Source organism: Paroedura picta, chromosome 4 (assembly GCF_049243985.1).
Source record: "Paroedura picta isolate Pp20150507F chromosome 4, Ppicta_v3.0, whole genome shotgun sequence".
Taxonomy (NCBI): domain Eukaryota; kingdom Metazoa; phylum Chordata; class Lepidosauria; order Squamata; family Gekkonidae; genus Paroedura; species Paroedura picta.
The window spans coordinates 48,432,305-48,445,836 of record NC_135372.1 but is presented as its reverse complement, the minus strand read 5'-3'; the positions used below and the strand labels follow the sequence as shown (position 1 = coordinate 48,445,836).

The following is a 13,532-nucleotide window of genomic DNA, read 5'->3' as shown; positions in this document are numbered from 1 at the left end:
TGTTGTGGGGAAGCTGGGGGCGGGGGGCTGCTTCCAATAGCAGAAAACCTGTGTGTGAGGGACTGGGGCTCAAACTGAATATGGAATACTGTGTACAGTACATATCTCAAAAAGGACATCACAGAACTGGAAAGTACCAAAACAGGCCATGAAGATGATTAGGGGCTGGAGCACCTTTCCTATGGGGAAAGGCTCAAGAGTCTGGAACTTTTATGTTGAGAAAAGAGACACCTTAGGTAGGACATAATAGGAATTTCAAAGTTATTCACGGGGTAGAGTAATTTGACAGAGTACTAAAACTCAAAGATATCCAAGAGAGTGGATGGGTAGTAGATTCAGGATGGACAAAAGAAAATATTTTTTTATACAAAGAGTGACCAAAATGTGGAATTCTCTGATGTAGTGACAGCCATGGGCATAGACAGCTTTACAATGGGATTAGACAGATTCATGGAGGATAGGTTTATCAGTGACTACTAGCCATAATGACTATAGGGTAGTCAGCCTCTGCATACCAGAGCCAGGAGCCTCCATTACAAGAAGACCTTAGCCCCTGTGTCCTGTTGTTGGGACCTCTAGAGGAATTGGTCAGCCAATATGTGAGACAGGATGCTGATAGAGCAGTTCCTCAGTGGAAGAAGCTTCCTCAGGAGGTGGTGAGTTCTCTGGAAGTTTTTAAGCAGAGGTTGGATAGTCATCTGGCAGAAATGCTGATTTTATTAATTTAGGCAGATTGAGGGTGGGCGGGCAGGTCATTGTGAGTTGCTGCATTGTGCAGGGGGTTGGACTAGATGACCCTGGAGGTTTCTTCCAACTCTATGAGTCTATGATGCTGTGATTCTATGAATAATTGGACCACCTGATCTGACCCAGCAGCCCTCTTCTTATTTTCTTATGATCACCAGCCAGCTGTGAGTTCCCTGCAGGAATTCCTTTCAGGAGCCCCAAGCAGCCCTCTTCAGAGTGGGATTGTGACATGAGGGGAGGGACTTCTGAGATCCCTCCCTGCTGTTTTTCTGGCCCCAAACTGTCCCAGGGATTTATTTGCCCTGTTGGAAGGCCTACATTCAATGCACTTAGAACCCACTTATGAGAACAATGACACCTCATGCCTGGAAAAAGTGAGAGCCAGTTTGGTGTAGTGGTTAGGAGTGTGGACTTCTAATCTGGCAAGCTGGGTTTGATTCTGTACTCCCCCATATGCAGCCAGCTGGGTGACCTTGGGCTTGCCATGGCACTGATAAAGCTGTTCTGACCGAGCAGTGATATCATGGCTCTCTCAGCCTCACCGACCTCACAGGGTGTCTGTTGTGGGGAGAGGAAAGAGAAGGCAAATATAAGCCGCTTTGAGACTCCTTCAGGTGGAGGAAAGCGGCATATAAGAACCAGCTCTTCTTCTTCTTCTTCAAATGTTCCAAATCAGATCATGTGGTGCTTCTGAAATAAGTTCCCATGGGAACTCACAACTGTCATATGGCTGTACATCCCTGCAGTGATCACATGAGAAATGCTTTCTTAACCATAGAGGCGATGTTGAGCATTGCCACGTTGATGGAGAAATGTGGGACTGGATTGTGTCTGGGATTTGAATGAAATGGCCTCCTCCCATAAGAGCCCCACTAATGTTTTTGGCATTAGAATCAGGGCCTACTCATTTTTAAACACATTCCTTTATGTGTTTTACTATAGCGGAAGAACGAACCTGTGAGCCACCTCCTCGTGTTATCAATGGACGCACAGCCAAAACCCAACGACTGCAATACTTCCATGGTGAAACAGTGAAATACGAATGTTACCAAGGCTATGCAGTCATTGGAACCAACCCAGCAAAGTGTCTCTATGGACAGTGGGACTTACCTTCATGTGCTAGTAAGCCATCACGTTAGAAACAAACCAGCCAAACTATATGTACAGTAGGTGCTCTGGGGATTCTGTCATTAGCACAGAGATGAAGCAGAAATACCTGACCTGGGCTCTCTTTCTGTTTCTAGTATGATATATTAATGGAACTATAAGCAAGTGGCATCTTGGATTCAGTTTGTAAAATGTGAAGAGTAGCCAGGAATGTTTTATGGGTTTATTTCAAGTCTCTATGGGATTTAAAACATAACACATTCTATATGGATAAATAACAGAAATTATTTTTTTTCAAATTTCTGAATTCCTTTCCATTGTTATTTGTTAACAAACAACCTTACCTAAACAACATTTGAATTGTTAGATGGTTGTACACCTCCAGAGATACCTAAGAATACACATGCTACCCCCGTGAAAAAACGCTATAAGAACCTCGATGTTATCAGCTACAGCTGTGATTCCAGTCAGCATACCACAAAATGTGTTAAAGGAAATTGGTCACCCAGGCCTGACTGCAGAGGTAAAGTCTTGCATGCTCTATACAAGTTGTTGCTTTCTTAACTAGGATAACTGCAAGTGGTGAAAGTGAGGCAGGACAGATCAGTACTGCCTTCCTGCATATTGTGAGTGGGCCACCATTCTATTTTAGAGGCCTCTTACATCTATGAACTCTGCAACCTTGGCTGTCAGTGTGGGGCCATGCCACACAGGCAGATGCCTTCATCACATGATGTTGGAAGCACCCCATCAGCACAGGGAAAGAATCAGCAGCTACTCAAGCCATCAGTACTACTACTACCTCTGGTCTCCGACTGGCACCAATGCAGCTAACTGCTTTGTTTTTGCTCTGCCTTAAAACAGAAGAGAGTGCTATGGAGAGTGTCAATAGAGAGCTCCATCCTGTTGAACTCCTGTGCCCTGGGCTCAACCCTGGTGAAGTTGCTCCCATGGTTCCTTGATTAGCTGTGGCCCTACTAATGGCAATCTGTACTGAACTCTGACTAGATATTTACATCAAAGTTGAGGGCAGGAATCTGTACTTGGATCCCTTTCACAGGCAGCATCTTGGAAACCTGCCTGGTTCACATATTGCCTAGAATGCCAAACTGAAGAAAGGAAGAAAGGAAGAAGCCAGCAGGACCCAAACAAGAATAAGTTGTAAAATATTCCAAGATGTGAAAAAGAGAGAGCAGTTCCAAATATAAAATTATATTATCAAGTGCAGGTTAGGTCTGGATTGTGGACTTGATTAAAAATCCAAGACAAAGAATACTAAAACTAGAATCAGCAAACCTAGATGAAGTTTTGCACAACTATTTCTGGATAACGAAATTAACCAAAACAATTATAACACAACAAAGGAGTCATATAATTACAGATGGACTTTAGAGAAAGTACTCCAAATTCTTTGTTCATGTCCTCTGTAGAAGCTTGTTATACAAGAAACAACAGTGATTTTTAAAAATGTACAGCAATATGGTAAACTAGATTTTAAGCCCATTTTATATTAGAATAAAATGGGCGCTAGCTACTGTCCCTGGGGACAGCGCTTGGTGGCTGGCAAGGGTGGGGGAAGATGGCAAAGGCTCCTGCGCGCCCTCCCCGGGCGCGCAGAAGCCATTCTCCCCTCCCCAGCCCCCAACTGCAAAGGCTTCTGAGCGCCCGGGAAGGGCGCAGGGCGGCTCGGCCGCCCTGCGCCCTGCCCGGGCGCGCAGAGGCCATTCTCCCCTCCCCAGCCCCCAACTGCAAAGGCTTCTGAGCGCCCGGGAAGGGCGCAGGGCGGCTCGGCCGCCCTGCGCCCTCCCCGGGCGCGCAGAAGCCATTCTCCCCTCCCCAGCCCCCAACTGCAAAGGCTTCTGAGCGCCCGGGAAGGGCGCAGGGCGGCTTGGCCGCCCTGCGCCCTCCCCGGGCGCGCAGAGGCCATTCTCCCCTCCCCAGCCCCCAACTGCAAAGGCTTCTGAGCGCCCGGGAAGGGCGCAGGGCGGCTCGGCCGCCCTGCGCCCTCCCCGGGGGCGCAGAAGCCATTCTCCCCTCCCCAGCCCCCAACTGCAAAGGCTTCTGAGCGCCCGGGAAGGGCGCAGGGAGGCTCGGCCGCCCTGCGCCCTCCCCGGGGGCGCAGAAGCCATTCTCCCCTCCCCAGCCCCCAACTGCAAAGGCTTCTGAGCGCCCGGGAAGGGCGCAGGGCGGCTCGGCCGCCCTGCGCCCTCCCCGGGGGCGCAGAAGCCATTCTCCCCTCCCCAGCCCCCAACTGCAAAGGCTTCTGAGCGCCCGGGAAGGGCGCAGGGCGGCTCGGCCGCCCTGCGCCCTCCCCGGGCGCGCAGAAGCCATTCTCCCCTCCCCAGCCCCCAACTGCAAAGGCTTCTGAGCGCCCGGGAAGGGCGCAGGGCGGCTCGGCCGCCCTGCGCCCTCCCCGGGCGCGCAGAAGCCATTCTCCCCTCCCCAGCCCCCAACTGCAAAGGCTTCTGAGCGCCCGGGAAGGGCGCAGGGCGGCTCGGCCGCCCTGCGCCCTGCCCGGGCGCGCAGAAGCCATTCTCCCCTCCCCAGCCCCCAACTGCAAAGGCTTCTGAGCGCCCGGGAAGGGCGCAGGGCGGCTAGGCCGCCCTGCGCCCTCCCCGGGCGCGCAGAAGCCATTCTCCCCTCCCCAGCCCCCAACTGCAAAGGCTTCTGAGCGCCCGGGAAGGGCGCAGGGCGGCTCGGCCGCCCTGCGCTCTCCCCGGGGGCGCAGAAGCCATTCTCCCCTCCCCAGCCCCCAACTGCAAAGGCTTCTGAGCGCCCGGGAAGGGCGCAGGGCGGCTCGGCCGCCCTGCGCTCTCCCCGGGCGCGCAGAAGCCATTCTCCCCTCCCCAGCCCCCAACTGCAAAGGCTTCTGAGCGCCCGGGAAGGGCGCAGGGCGGCTCGGCCGCCCTGCGCCCTCCCCGGGCGCGCAGAAGCCATTCTCCCCTCCCCAGCCCCCAACTGCAAAGGCTTCTGAGCGCCCGGGAAGGGCGCAGGGCGGCTCGGCCGCCCTGCGCCCTGCCCGGGCGCGCAGAAGCCATTCTCCCCTCCCCAGCCCCCAACTGCAAAGGCTTCTGAGCGCCCGGGAAGGGCGCAGGGCGGCTCGGCCGCCCTGCGCCCTCCCCGGGCGCGCAGAAGCCATTCTCCCCTCCCCAGCCGCCAACTGCAAAGGCTTCTGAGCGCCCGGGAAGGGCGCAGGGCGGCTCGGCCGCCCTGCACCCTCCCCGGGCGCGCAGAAGCCATTCTCCCCTCCCCAGCCCCCAACTGCAAAGGCTTCTGAGCGCCCGGGAAGGGCGCAGGGCGGCTCGGCCGCCCAGCGCCCTGCCCGGGGGCGCAGAAGCCATTCTCCCCTCCCCAGCCCCCAACTGCAAAGGCTTCTGAGCGCCCGGGAAGGGCGCAGGGCGGCTCGGCCGCCCTGCGCCCTCCCCGGGCGCGCAGAAGCCGTTCTCCCCTCCTACCCCCCCAGCGGCTTCTGAGCGCCCGGGAACGGCGCAGGGCGGCTCAGCAAGCCTCCCAGCGCCGTCCCCGGGCCCGCAGAATCCTTTGTACTCCCCCAGTTGGGGGAAGGCACAGGGAGCCGCAGGCCTACCTTCCCTTTCGGCGGCCAGCAGAGTAATGGCCGCCGTGCAGGGAAGGGTAGCCCTCGTCGGGGATGGGGTGGGTTGGGAGGCGCTTCGCGCCTCCCTATTGGCTGTAGTCCAGGCAAACAGCCAATCAGCAGCCGCGTTGTGCGCGGCTGCTGATTGACAGTTTGGGGCTGGACTGACAAGCGGAGGGCCCAATCGGGAGGCGCTTCGCGCCTCCCGATTGGGCCCTCCGCCTGTCAGTCCAGGGGAAGGGGCCTATTGGCACCCTTCCTCATCCCGGACAGGGCCCGCCCTCGGGGCCCTTACTGTTTTATTTCTTCCGCTCCGCTAGGAGCGGTTAAAGATGCTCAAGGGAAACTCAACCCCTTACCAGATATTAGAGCTGAAGGAATCAACGTTCAACAACTACTATATTACCAATCAGTTTCAAGAATATCGTCAATATGGTGGGTGGAGCTTTAAGAGAGATGACTGCATCCGGACAGCTGATTATAAAACAAAAAAGATTATGGTGGATATATAAAGATGACTTCATTTAGAAACAGAAGAAATTTTAAAAATGTATGATGAAATGGATGCAAAATTTTAGGGAGGAAATACCTATGCACCAGTGGGAACCATTATGGGAGAAAGAAATTAAGTTCACACTCAGTCAGGCATTAAGAGAAAAGTGGCATAGCATGTTATTTTCGGATAGTATATTACTCCAAAGGATGCTGAGAAAGTAGATAAAAACTACAATGACAATGTCAGGATACAGATGGAACCTTTTAATATATGTGCTGAACTTGTTTAAAAAAAGATATTGGAAAGAGATATATGGGAAAATTCAGAACATGTTAAAATTTAAATTCCCTATGGAAGCTAAGAATATGCTATTAGGTATACTGCCTAATAAACTGCCAACAATTTTGGAAGAGAAATTCAAGTATATGGTGACAGCAGCTAGAATTATCTACACAGCAAAATGGAAGTTTAACATCCATTCAAGCGCTGAAGAATGGGAAAATAAACTTGCAAAATAAATTCACAATCTATCTAAGAAACTAAGATCAACTATGAAATTTGAGGAGAAATGCAGTGTGTATAATTTAAGCAGGATACAAAATGCTCGCATATAAGCTGAGTTTTTCAGCTCTTTTTTTAAGCTGAAAAAGTCCCCGTCAGCTTAGATGTGAGTATTTTTTTTAAAGCTACCAGAAAGGAGGGTGGGGGTGGGAGACAAGTATACCTGCTTGAAGAACAGAAGCAGGAACAAGGCATCAAGCCCGGGAGGGACAGTGGCAGGGGAGGGAAGGGCAGTCTCCGCCTCCCCCCTCACTGCCTTAATAAGGCTAGCACAAGGCTAGCACGTGTTGCAGGAAGGTCTGCAGGAAGCTCTGAAGCCTCTGTCTCATAGGGAGAGCAGAGAGCAGAAGGAGGAAAGGAGTTCAAAGCCAGTTTGGTGTAGTGGTTAGGAGTGCAGACTTCTAATCTGGCATGCCGAGTTCGATTCTGCGCTCCCCCACATGCAACCAGCTGGGTGACCTTGGGCTCGCCACAGCACTGATAAAGCTGTTCTGACCCAGCAGTGATATCAGCGCTCTCTCAGCCTCACCCACCCCACAGGGTGTCTGTTGTGAGGAGAGGAAAGGGAAGGCCACTGTAAGCTGCTTTGAGCCTTGTTCGGGTAGGAAAAAGCGGCGTATAAGAACCAACTCTTCTTCTTCAAAGTGGAGGGAACAGAAAGAGCACAGAATTGGATATAAAAAGGCAAGAGGGGTCAGGGGGAAAGAGGGAGGAGGAGAATGGGAATAAAAGGGGGGAAAAGATCCTGCCGGGAAGGGAAGGGAAGGGAAGGGAAGGGAAGCCACTATCCAAACACCACCCTCAGCTTATATGCGAGTCAATAAGGTTTTCCGGCATTTTGTGGTGGAATTAGGTGGCTCGGTTTATATGCACGTATATACAGTATAAATGTATGGCAGTGCAGAAGCAGAATGAGAAAGTTTTGAATACAAAAGTGGATTTTTGAGTTGCAGCATCTTTTATTTTCTTCTTATGAGATATATAATAGACTTTTCTTTGTATGTTGAAGTGTTAAAAGTTATAGCAAGTTGTAGAAATGGCAAAATATTGTAATATTGAATATGTAATAATAATGAAACTAATAATGTAGTTTAAAAAAAATCACTTCTGAAATTTTAACTTAAAAACGTCGAATATAAAAGTACCCCAACAGAAGTCAGGAAAATTGTATTTTATAGATAATGTTTCAAATATTACAATGATGGGGATGTTCGGGAGAAATATTTTCTGCTTTATACACTCTGTAATGTGCAATTGTCTTTGATATATTTATTTATAGTTAGATTTGTATACTGCCGTTCGCCCAAAAGTCTCATGGCGGTTCACAGTAAAATAATAAAATCACAATAAAATCACATAAAACCCCATAATACCCATTGTTACAAAGATGGCATTCTATTCTGTGGCTCTCCCCACTTGTTCAGAGAGAGGTCAAACGTTGGTTCCATAAGAGAGAGAGAGGAGAGAAAAGCTGGCCAATGGAATAGAGATCTTAGATGGAACCTGGGCTCTGCCCTGGCCTAAAACCACATGCCTGGCGGAAGAGCAATATATGTTGTATAATTCTTTTCCTTTTTTTGCCAAGAATTTTAGAGATTTTTATGCAGACTTAAAAAGGGGGGATGCACAAAAAAGGAAAAAGAACAGAAATGTCAACTTCATGACAATTATTTTTTGAGGCTTCAGCCAACCAGATCATAAACTATAATCTATAATCCCTCTTTTCCTTTTTGTAGCCCCTCTATATTATTAATCTGTTTTCTAAAATTAAAAAAATATTTTAAAATATAATATAGACTAATTGATGTAATAGTCCAACATGTTGTGCTATGGAGGGGGAAACTTCCACAAGTTACTCTTAAACCACATCCTGAAAAGGGAAGGAAGCTCAGAAGTGGGTTTCACTCCAAAAAGTGTGTGAGAACCACAGCGTTACATTATTTGCGTTTCCAGGGAACTGGTCAGGTAGCAAGGGGACCTTGCTAGAACATGCCTCAAGCTCAGACAATGTACTGCAGCACTGGACAGATTGGTCCAAGTGGATCTGTATATTTCAGTCAGAAGAATTACGTTATCACAGTTTTATATTTCTCTGAAGGGAGTTGCTGAAAATATTTGACAAAATGACCATGATCAAGGCTTATTAAGTATTCTGATATTCTAAGACATATCATGTTATTTTGACTCGCTAATTTCTGATGGAAAGATATCTTTGTTAAAGGACTCTGCCCACCTCCACCTCATCTTCCAAATGCAACTGAAATCATTGAGGTGAGAAACTATGAAAATGGAGAAAAGGTACGATTGACATGTAAGGAACACTTCCTGCTTGAAGGGGAAGAAGAAATACTATGTGAAGATGGAAAGTGGAAAAAAACCCCACGCTGTATTGGTGTGTATTTTGCTCTTGTTTTGAGTAGTTCAGTGTTAGAGAAGAGCATACATGACAAAACTTCTGTGTTTCCTCAGTTTCTATGCACGTGTTCTCAGAACTAAGGTCTATTTATATAATGTATATAATCAATGTATAATAGGATTTTTGTCATCATCTGTGAAATAATGATCTACCATAAATAAAACGGGAAAGGGGTGGTAGGAGGAGTTAGGATTCATAGCCATCTGATTAGCCATCCATCCAATGAACCACCAATCTGGTAGGCTGTCCTGCCCTTGATTGGATGTCCATCCAATGAACGGCTAATCAGATAGGCTGCCGCTCCCCTGGCCACATCACCCCCCTCTGCCAGCCTGCAGCGGCCCTGCCCAGGGGGAAGAGGGAAGGCTAGTGCCTGTTGTGTTTTAAATTTCAACAGGCTTTCTTGCTAGTCTGTAACATGCTCCGCGGGAGCGGTAACAATAAAGCCATAAGGGCTAAGTGGGCAGAGAAAGGGGCAGGGCGAGTCCAGGATAAAAACTCTAAGGGTCCAATCGGGAGCCGCGAAACACCTCCCGATTGGCCCCTCCGAATGTCACTCCAGGGCCAAAGGGCCAATCAGGAACCACACAGTGCATGGCTCTCATTTGGCCCCTTGGCCCATCTCAGACATCCTGGACTTGGGGGTGAGTGGCCTGGGGGGAGAGGCTTCGGCACTGGGAAAAGAGCAGGGCCACCATGTCAAAGATGCGGCGGCCTTGCTCCTTTCCCCGAGCAGTCTGGGACCCATATACCTGAGGGACTGCCTATCACCCTATGGCCCCCGCAAAGCCTTATGCTCTGCATTTACTGGTCATTCCCAGCCCCAGGAAAAGCATGCTTGGCCTCGACCAGGGCCAGGGCCTTTTCAGTTTGTCCCTGACCTGGTGAAATGAGCTCCTGGGTGAGCTGCGGACCCTGCAAGAGCTATCAGCATTCCGCAGGGCCTACGAAACTGAGCTCTTCCGGCAGGTGAATGGTTGAGGCCTGGGACAGTGAGGAAGATCGATGGGGCAATTATTGTGATCTTGACCGTTTCCTTCCCTCCAGAGGGGGGGATTGGGGGGGGAGTTGGAGGTATTCTGCCATGTATCTGTTACTGTGCTTTTGTGGTCCATTTTAATTGGGTTTAAATTAGATTTTTATCAGAGGTTGTAACCCACCACGAGCCGGCCTCAGGAGTGGGAAATAAATTAAATAATAATAATAATCTAACTGATTGTTTCAGAACATTTCAAAAGAATGTGTGTTTGTGTGTGTGCGTTCTTTAAGCAGTATTGCTCTACAAAATAATTGATACAGCATGGAGAGTATGTGTTCTTAAGAGGTTAATACCAACATCAACATCTTAATTATTAAGATATTCCTCCTGAATTAGCTTTTCTTGTACTACTTTTTATTTGTTTTATTGATTTACTTTTATTAAACATATATTTGAAGTAAATTTTTTTATATTGAGTTTTTTTCTGGCATGTGAAAGAAAAAGGGAACTTTCCCTTAAAAATATCAGACTGCTGTGGAACATCTGCAACAGATTCTGGCTTGCTTGTGCTTTTATTGTATTATTGTTGTGGTGGTAAAGGTGGTGGTTTGCTGTGGTTATTGCTTCTGCTTTTGTTACTATTTTAAAAAACTGATATCACAGAAACACTATAAGAAGAAAGTGCAGTAGCTCACTTATTCCTAGTACTTGAAGAAATGAAGGCTATTATGTATATAAAACACAATTAAAGCATTCTTGATACTATTCTTGTTAATTTTATAACAATAGATGTTGTTTATATTTTCTAGATGCACGTTGTGGGAACCCCCCTTCAATTGCCAATGGTAGTGCAGTGAATGGTACTCAGGGAAGGTATCCACCTGGAGCAAAAGTGGCCTATCATTGCGATGAAGGTTATGACATTATCGGAATGTTTTCAACATGTAAAAATAGGAGCTGGACTTCAGTGCCAACTTGCAAAGGTAACATTGTGGGCAATTCCGCACAACGGGCAATTTCGCTAAGTCTGAGTGCTATTGAAAAGCGCTGGAAGCAAAAGCGGCAGGTCTCGGTAATGCACACAGCCAGTTCAATCGAAAAAAGGCTCTCCCACTAGTGCTGCTCTCGTAACGTACAAGTTTCCGTTCTCGCCGAAATCAAAAGAAAGAAGGTGATATTTTCCCATGCTTCCCCCCTCCCCTGGCCGTCAGACAAAGAGAGCAGCCAATTAACTGTTGTGTTCTTGTTTCCCTTTAAAAATATTTTTTTTAAACATGAAAAGACAAGTAGCAACGCATATTCGTTCATTCGATGTATCAGAAATACCTTTTTTGCTTGCTTAGGAGCTGGCGCTTATTCGTTTACACGCTCTGAAATTAACCCCCCCCCAGGGCTATTTCTGGCCAAAATTAGTGCAGGGTCGAACAGGGGGCTGTATTGTGCTTGGAAACTTTATGGACAATTGCTCATGGAGGGATTTCAGCCAAAGAAGCATCGCTTATTCATTGCTTTGGCTGGTTTAAGGGGAAAAAATAGCAATCGCAACACTGGAACCTCGGGTGCGAGAGCTTAGGGAGGGACCGCTGTATTAAGAACGCACATGTCTTTTTTGGATGTGTTGCAGGTTGTTCTCAAGAGTCAAGCGTTTTTTTACAACGAAGCGATTTTTGCGGGAGTGATGCAGGAGTGTTGCAGATTGTGTACTACGTCATGAATAACGCAAAATAAATAGCGTTACACAATGGTAACACTTCGGCAACATTAGCGTTGTGCAGAATGGACCTGTGTATTCATGCTCAGCTGGTACTAACTTTATTGGTCATTCCTGGCCCCAGGGAGGCTCACCTGACCTCAACTAGGGCCAGAGTCTTTTCGGTCCGGGCCCCGACCTGTTGGAATGAGCTCCGGGAGTAGCTGCGGGGCCTTGGAGAACTTTCAGCTTTCCCTAGGTCCTGTAAAACGGACCTCTTCCACCAGGTTTATGGTTGGGGCCAGTGCTAGAGCAAAGGGTATGTGTCCCCCTTGGTACTTTGCACTGGACAGCTTGGCGCAGTTTGATTTCCCCCATGCCACCCTCATAATGGCCTTCCTGTTACGCGGGTTGTTTTGCCCTCTTGGGTTGTTGTAATTATAATTATTGGGGTTTTAATATGTATTTTATAGGGTTTTATTGTCTGGATTCTTTTTGTAACCTGCAGCAAGCCGGTTGCTGAGAGCCGTGGAATATAAATCCAATACATCATTATCATTATCGTTATCGTTATCGTTATCGTTATCGTTATCGTTATCGTTATCGTTATCATTATCATTATCATTATCATTATCATTATCATTATCATTATCATTATCATTATCATTATCATTATCATTATCATTATCATTATCAAACTTTTATACCGCTGTTCCCTTAGGCTCACCGTGGTTTACAAGATAAAAATTACAATAAAACCCATAGTTAAAACCATTAAAACCAATCCGTACTATCAATGTTGGTCAACAGGCGAGGACTAACTAACCCCACTATCCTCCCCAAACCGCCCCGTTAGCCAAGGGGCATCAGGTTGTTAATATGGGAGTGAGGCAATCAGATCACTCAGATGAACCCAGGGAGCCCAGATCCAATGTCAGGACCGCCCACCATGGCCTCAACCATATTCCTGCAGAAAGCTGTTCTCCAACAGGGCCCTTAGCTCTTCTGGGAGCTCATTCCACCAGGTTGGGGCGGCCAGGGCCAAAAAAGCCCTGGCCCGGGTCAAGGGCAGGTGAACATCCCGAGGGCTCAGAACCACCAGTAGGTTTGCACCCACAGAGCAAAGGGCCCTGCGGGGGACATAGGCAACCAAGTGGTAGGTAGGCAGGACTCAGGCCACGTGTAGCCTTAAAGGTTAAAACCAAAACCTTGAACTTGATCCGGAAACAAATTGGCAACCAGTGCAGATGTTAAAGTACCAGCTGAATATGGGCCCTCCGAGGTAATTAATTAATTAATTAATATTTTCATTGGAAGTAAAGGGTCCAACTGGTGTAAGCCTCCTACTCCTTTAAAAGCATGCAGGAGAAGCCTGTAATGAAAAACTCCAGTGAGTTTACATGAATATGACAATCATATGACAAAACTGAGCCAGCTGGGCTGGGAGAAAGAACTGGGGACAGAAAAGTGTTTTTTGTTTGTTTGTTTTGTTTTTTCTCTTTCCTAAACTGCTAAATTACTGGAAAATATTTACTGAGGATACTTTGTGAGATGACAGAGTTTCAGGTGAGTAGACTTCTGGATAGTGGGGTCTTTGTTTGGATGTATTAGGTGTCTTTGTCAGGTCTGTTGCTCACTGAATAGGGTCTTTTTGGAGCTGATTGCAAGCCTCACCCTCTGCTGCTGCCATGTGAGGGCTTCTGAACTGTGAAGGCCTTCCTTGGCCAAGGCACAAGCCTTTGGCAAGAGCCAAATGACAAGAGCCAAGAGGCTCTTGGCTTGGGGATGAGGCCTGAAGACCATGCATTACTCTAGATACCTTTAAATCAGTTCTGAACATAGAACATAGAAAACCAGTAGGGGAACAGGGGCTATCTAGTTTTTTGCACTGGGTGGAAATTGTTGTTGTGTGCTCTCTGCATGTAGCTCATGTCTCTCGGG

At 48.0% G+C, this 13,532-nt stretch overlaps 1 protein-coding gene across 5 annotated transcripts in view; it reads left to right on the top strand.

Annotated features, from left to right (window-relative positions):
* LOC143835311 (complement factor H-related protein 5-like) overlaps positions 1-13,532 on the top strand; it is a 74,164-nt gene that overhangs the window by 43,065 nt on the left and 17,567 nt on the right. For 4 of the 5 annotated variants that reach the window (XM_077332716.1, XM_077332715.1, XM_077332714.1 and 1 more), the window contains 4 exons: positions 1,690-1,869; positions 2,222-2,377; positions 8,728-8,898; positions 10,711-10,884. In XM_077332716.1, the coding sequence (XP_077188831.1) occupies positions 1,690-1,869; positions 2,222-2,377; positions 8,728-8,898; positions 10,711-10,884 (681 nt within the window). The remainder of the gene's footprint in view (positions 1-1,689; positions 1,870-2,221; positions 2,378-8,727; positions 8,899-10,710; positions 10,885-13,532) is intronic. The other variant, XM_077332717.1, reaches the window with a different exon arrangement.